The sequence below is a fragment of the Molothrus aeneus genome, chromosome 3 (assembly GCF_037042795.1).
Source record: "Molothrus aeneus isolate 106 chromosome 3, BPBGC_Maene_1.0, whole genome shotgun sequence".
Lineage (NCBI taxonomy): Eukaryota > Metazoa > Chordata > Aves > Passeriformes > Icteridae > Molothrus > Molothrus aeneus.
Window position 1 is genome coordinate 48,843,596 of NC_089648.1, and position 6,832 is coordinate 48,850,427.

Consider the following 6,832-nt stretch of genomic DNA (forward strand, 5'->3'; position numbering starts at 1 on the left):
GTGGGGCTTCCCACGGCTCTTCCACATTATTTTCGGGCCGGTGGCACTCGGCTGCGGAGCTGCGAGCGCCCGGCGGCTTTCCCGGCAGGGAAAGCACCTGAATGCCCGCTCCCGCTGCCCGTCCTGCTGCACCCGAGCGGGGTCGGGAGGGCTTGCGGACAGCGGGGGGCTTCCCATCCCCGCTAAGCCGGGCGTGCTCCGGGGGACACCGCGGGACGAACCTGGAAACACGGGGGCGGGGGCGGCCGGATGGGGGACACCGAGAGCGGCGACGCAGACACACCGGGGATGGCGCGGGGACACACCGGGGGCGGGGAGGGGACGCGGATAGGAGGGGAGACACGCTGGGGGCGGCGCGGGGGGGACACGTCGGGGGCGGCGGCCGCCCTGCCGGGAGCGCGTCCTGCCTCCTCCCGCCCCCTGCCTCCGCTCGTCGCCGTCCCCCCGCGCCGCCGCCGCCGCGGCGGGTGGCCGGGCGGGCGGCAGAGCCGGGGGCCCGGCGGCGGGGCCGGGCGCGGGCAGGATGCTCCGGTGGCGGGGCCGGGCGCGGGGCGTCGCGGTGGCGGTGGCGCACGGGCTGTGCTCGGGCTCGCTGAACATCCTGCTGAAGTTCCTGCTGGCCCGCTACCACTTCGCCTTCCTGACGCTGCTGCAGTGCCTCAGCAGCGCGGCGGCGGCGCTGGGGCTGGAGGCGCTGCGGCGGCGGGGGCTGGCGGCGCTGCCGCCCTTCGGGCCCCGCCTGGCGCGCCCCTTCGCCGCCGTGGCCGCCCTGGCCACCCTGCAGTCCACCCTCACCCTCTGGTCGCTGCGCGGCCTCAGCCTCCCCATGTATGTGGTCTTCAAGCGCTGCCTGCCCCTCGTCACGCTGGTCACCGGCGCCCTGGTGCTCCGCGACGGCATGCCATCGCCCGGCGTTCTCGTCGCCGTCCTCATCACCACCTGCGGCGCCGCGCTGGCCGGTGAGCGCGACCGCGACCGCACCGAGGGCACGGGGCGGGACGGGACGGGACGGGGCGGGACGGGACGGGCGGCCGCAGCGGTACCCGCTCCCTTCGGGCTTCGGGCGCCGGAGCAGGAGGGCAGCGCCAGCCCGGGAGAAAGACGCGAGGATACGGGGTGCGTGCAGTGCTGGGGGACAGCTGCGGCCCCACGGAGCCTCACAGGCGGGCAGGTGCAGCCTTGCAAGGGTGGATGCAGCCCCGCTCTGACTGGCACATTCTTGCAGGGCTCGGTAGAAGCTTTTGGAGAGAGGTGCATCCTTATGCGGGCCCGTGTAGGAGTAGCTGCAACCTTATTGCAGCCCTACTAGGGAAGGTGCAACCTTATGGAGGGAATTGTAGTCTTATGGCGGGTGGGTGAACCTACAGGGGTAGATGTAATGTTCTGAGAGCAGCCGCAAGCCCATGGGACAACTGCTGCCTTGCTGGGGCAAGTGTGGTCTTATAAGGGCAGGTGCAAACTTAGGGGTCAGCTACAGCCCTCTGGGGCCAGCAGGACTGGTGTTGCTGTCCAGCCGAGGTGTAGGTGGGGTGGGAGGCAAAGCTGGCACTTTGTGGCACGACAGCACTCCTGGGCTGGGGGCTGCCTCAGACAGCAGAGCACATGCAGAGGGTGTAATTTAATCTGCCAAGAGACTGACAGGGGGCTCGGGAGGGAGGTGTTCCTTCAGGGATCCTGTAGGGCTGTATGACTAGAGGGTGCAGAATGGCCAGTGGGTTGGAGGGCAGGCAGCCCAGGCAGCCAGAGCTGGCATGTGTATGTGCTGGCAAGAGGATGCTCAAGGTTGCTCTGTGCGTGTGTGTGTCCGGTTTCAGCTACAAATATTACACAGTGTCTTCACAAAAGGGAGAAGGCAATCTGATTTTGGCTGTGGGATTTAGAGGGGGTATGAAAAACACTCAATATGTTTGCAGCATTAAAAAATGCATAAGAGATTTGTTGGGAGGCAAGACTTGGACAAGCATGACAAATAGTAGGGGTTATGGAAAGTGCAATGATGCCTATTTCCTAAATATCCCTCTAGTCCAGAATGGTGCTCTCTTTCTGTCTCCCGTGCACCACCTATGCTTATTTCTCTCTGTGACTCTCGTGACAGGAGCTGGAGACCTGACTGGGGATGCTATGGGCTATGTGACAGGCGTGCTGGCTGTGCTGATACACGCTGCCTACCTGGTGCTCATTCAAAAAACCAGTGTAGACAGTGAATATGGACCCCTGACAGCTCAATATGCCATCGCTGTTTCGGCCACCCCTTTCCTCATCATCTGCTCCTTTGCCAGCATGGATTCCATCAACGTCTGGTCCTTCCCAGGGTGGAAGGACCCTGCTATGGTATGCATCTTTATTGCTTGTGTCCTGATTAGCTGTGCCATGAACTTTACCACCCTTCACTGCACCTACATTAACTCAGCTGTGACCACCAGCTTTGTAGGGGTGGTGAAGAGCATAGCCACCATCACAGTAGGCATGGTGGCATTCAATGATGTGGAGCCCACAAAGTTATTTATAGCTGGGGTTGTGGTCAACACCTTGGGGTCTGTCATTTACTGTGTGGCCAAGTACGTTGAGACCAGGCGGCAAAGCAACTATGAGGACCTGGAGAAAGAAGCTAGAGAAGAGGAGGGGAAAAGGCAGGCTGGAGACCAAGCTCTGTTTGCCATGGAGACAATTTCCCAGGGGAAGGGGGCCGAGGAAGCAGCGGTGGAAGGATCATCCACAGGGCAGAGACAGAGTGGAGAGGAAGAGAAGGACGTCACTGAGAAATCAGCCACGGCACTTGTGGTTCAGGGAAAATCCACCATCACACAAGAAGTGAACAGAAGCTCGCTGAAAGAAGCCTATCTTGGAGTATGGAGGTTGGTGAGGGGTGCTAATTATATAAAGAAGGATTATTTGATAGAAAATGAAGAGCTACCAAACCCTTAAAAAGCAGATTTGAAAACCGATTGTTTGAGGACAGACACCTGGTTTTCTGTACAGGGGGAAGGCAGAGCATACATTTCCACATCAATGCTTACAAATCCAAATCATTCAGGATGACTTTACCTCATTGTCAAAAAGCAAAAGATCATAGTTTGCTCATGCTTTGGGCTTGCTTTCAGCTGCTTTCAGTATGTCACCTCAGCTAAGGTGCTGACACTCTGCTGCAGACACAGAGAGAGCTGGGTAAGGGGAAGCCACGAGGTGCTTGCCCAGCAGCTGGGAATATGAGGGATATCAGTGCCACTGGGATACTTGGCAGTACCAGTGACACAGCGGTGGCCTATACCTTAGATTGTGTCTGGAGCCTAGTGATTTTAACACATTTGGAGGCTCTGTCAGTGTGCTTCTGTATCTGTATCCATCCAATTATAGGTACTCTACATAACCAATTCCTACAATATAAACTCGTATTAACTGTACTTTTTTGTGCTCCTCTGTGTCAATACAATTACAACAGAGCTAGAGGTTGTGCCACTTCAGTTATATGGGTGTAAAATCACTCTCTTGTCTGAAGAATTGAAGCCCTCCAGGCTAAGCCTTGGACCTGGTTTACCTTGGGTGCTTTGTGTCTTCAGTAGAAATCCTTTAGTCTTGTGATGGTGTACGTGAAAGCAGAACCAGATCTGAGCTTCTGAGAAGCTTTGACTGGCAAAAGAAGGATGTTTGTCTATGAGCTTTAACTATACGTAGCATTTGGAATATTAGCTTGACTCAAATAAAAGATCTTGGAAATGTTGGTATGTATTGATTGGATTTGGGAGGGCTATAAAAATTTAGGGAGAAAGTGTGTGCCTTGTGTTATCCCTCCTTGTACCCTAAAGTCAGATGAATCAGAGCCTGGACTGGAACCCAGATGTCCTCTCCATTCATTCTGTCACAAGCAGAGGCTGAGAGCAGAGCTGGGGACAGCAACTCTGAAGTTCCCAGGGGTGCTTTTGCAGGACAGTTGTGCTACATCCTGGCCATGTGCTGGTACGTGGCTTTGTGCGTATCCACCCTCGCTGTCCCTGTGCTGGGCTGTCCTGTGGAACAAAGCGCGGGCAGGCAGCAGGAGCTGCCCGGGGCTCCGGCAGATCCCATGGCCGAGTGCTTGGGGAGCGGGATGCTCAGTGTGCTCGGCACAGGGACATCCATGGCTTTGGCAGAGGCAGCTCCCCAGTGCCCAGACTGTCCCTGTCCCCATGGGCTGCGAGGGGCAGAGCTGCTTTTCCCCTTGGGAACTCAAGCGCTCGTGTGGGAAGTGGGAAGCAGGCACTCCAGCGAGGCCTCAGCTGAATACACTAGTATTTTGTCCCGCATCTATTTAACTGAGAAGACTGTGGAAACAAATGTTTGAGTGTGTTTCTTTGCCTGAAGATACCCGTTTGGTAGGTGGGAGTACTTGGGTGGAACTAGACAGAGAAAAGATTTGATTGTGAGTACTTCTCACCCCAAAAGGGTGCTGCAGCCATTGAGGCCACCTTGACAACAGACTGAAAAAAGTTGTTACCATTTTCTGAAAAAATTAACCAAGTTTGTTGTTGTTGTTGTTTTTAATATTGTTATTGTTGTTATTAATAATTATTTATTATTATCTATTAAGCCAGTGAACTGAAAATCAGCTATTCCCACAGCCCTAATTAACCAGTGCCTGGCCCAGTGCTCTCTCCAGCTGAGCAGGCAGCATTAGCCTCACAGCGTGTTCAGTCTGAAGTGAGCAATTTGCCCAGCAGGGAATATTTGCAAAACTGCTCTCTGGGGGAGCTTTAGGTTCTTGTCAATAAATGCAGGCAGAAACATCAGGTGCTGTGGCAGTGTGTTTTCGGAATGATTGCAGAAGTTGGCTGACCTGGCATCACCCATGAATTTTGAAAGAGAAGGCTAAAAGGATATTTATGCTAAAAGCCTGGAGCTGCTGAGCTGGGGGACAGGGCAGGGAGCTCTGTACGTCACATGTTATGTATAGCTTGTGTTCAAGAGGTACTGGCTGTTTGCCAAAATACGTTTACCTTCTGTTTGAGCTCCATATGGGATCTTTTCAATAAAAGTACTATTTATTGTTTCTAGGCTAATATAATAGGGCTTTTGTTAGTTTTTCAAATGCATCCTCGGCTAAAGAAGTTTGTGCCTATTACTTATAGTCGCTGTGTTACTGAACTCATTGCGATATTGAACTGCATTGTAATCATACAGATGGCTGGAGAGAAACACACAATTCTGATCTGTCCTCACTGTGCTCACTGTTTTCTGTCCACAAAAAAGGTGGATCTTCTTACCACCTGGATGCCAGTCTTAGATCCTGTAGTGCACACGCCGTGTTTGACACGTGCTCTAGGAAGCTCTCCCACTGGACTCTTGTTTCAGGACTTTTTCCTGTGGGGAGGTTAAATGTTTTGCCACTTACTGTTGTTAAATTATTAGTAGAAATCTGTGGAAATTCAAACAGTTTTGACTATTAAAAAAGCTGCTGTTACAATGTTGTACATTTGCATGTATAGTCGAAATGTGATTATATTGTATTCTGTTTTTACCTGTAAATTCCCTAAATTAAAATGGGAATTTGGCAAATGCAATCCAGTTTTTCAGTAACAGACGCTGTCGCACAATAAAATGAAAATACTGCCTCGTGCTGAGGTATTTTAATAGCATCAGCAGAAGACGGTAGAATGAGATGTGGGAATAAAATGCACTGCTTTCCAAAAGCTTTCTGCTTTTCTTATTGTTGCTACTCCAGGGTGCTCATTTTTGCTTCATTTATAGTTATTCTTGTGCCTTTATACCATCCAAGTTTCCTCAACATGTGACCACACACTATAAATAATGTCACGGATAGAGGGACTTAGGACAGACAAAGGAGCACAGGATTCTGAAGTGCTGAAACCTCGGTACAGCTCAAAATTTCAGTGGTTCTCAGTGGTGATTTTTTTGGTTACATATTTAAGATGATTCATTGTCACTGGTGTAGCTGTTATACCTCTAGAATTAATAAAAGTAAGATGAAGCTCATTATTAATAGTTCCACTATAAAATGACAGCATTATTAAAGGACTTAATATTAATTTCATTTTACAATGTTAAGTATTTGTATTATCATCGATGTCGCATGGCAGCACTAGGAGATGACTTAAGCATCATGTTTACCTGTTTGCTTTGGATGAAAGGTACATAATACGCCTGTGGCTGAAACTGGGCTGTGCCAGACCAGGCTGTGGTCGGTGGTTATTGCTGAATTCATCTTAGAGCTCCACACAAATGTGCCTGCAGGTTGATTTAGAGAAGGAGACCATCCTTGTTGTCAGATAATAAATGAACCTGATGCACAGTGACTGCTTTGAGAATAAACAGGAATTTCAGTGTCAACACATCCTTGAGTAACACCTGCTGTAGCACTCCTAGACGTGCACGTACGCGCACATGCACGCACACAAATGCACATGCAGCAGGACAACAAAAGCCAGACTGGCTATCTTTTTTGAAATGCATTCTTCTCTCTAAGAAATTAAAGAGAGGACAGTTTATTTTGAGGCAGGTACCGTTAAAATTTCTAAGGATAAATGAAAAATTTGTATACATCATTAATCTTGTATTTGCCATCACTTCCACATGGAAAATATGCAGCAACCTACAAAGAGCCATCTGAGAATGAGAGAAATTTCAGTTTACTAACCAACACTTCAGACCCCTGCATACGTCCAAGGATAGTTTATTGCCAGTGTTTAATAGCCTCTTGTAATTCTGTTTGCTGCAAAAATGACTGTTTGCTGCAAAGGCTTTAGTAGGCAAAAAGATGCAAGCCCTTCAGTTCTGGTCTCTAAATTACCACTTGAGCATTTTGCTGTTAATCATGGTGAAGGTTAACACCTTAACCCTC

At 51.0% G+C, this 6,832-nt stretch overlaps 1 protein-coding gene across 1 annotated transcript; it reads left to right on the forward strand.

Annotated features, from left to right (window-relative positions):
• The first annotated feature begins 523 nt into the window (after window positions 1-523).
• Window positions 524-5,663, forward strand: SLC35D3 (solute carrier family 35 member D3). The gene is made up of 2 exons (XM_066545686.1): window positions 524-959; window positions 2,096-5,663. The coding sequence occupies exons 1-2, from the start codon at window positions 524-526 to the stop codon at window positions 2,923-2,925; spliced, it is 1,266 nt and encodes a 421-aa protein (XP_066401783.1). The 3' UTR covers window positions 2,926-5,663.
• The last annotated feature ends 1,169 nt before the right edge of the window (window positions 5,664-6,832 follow it).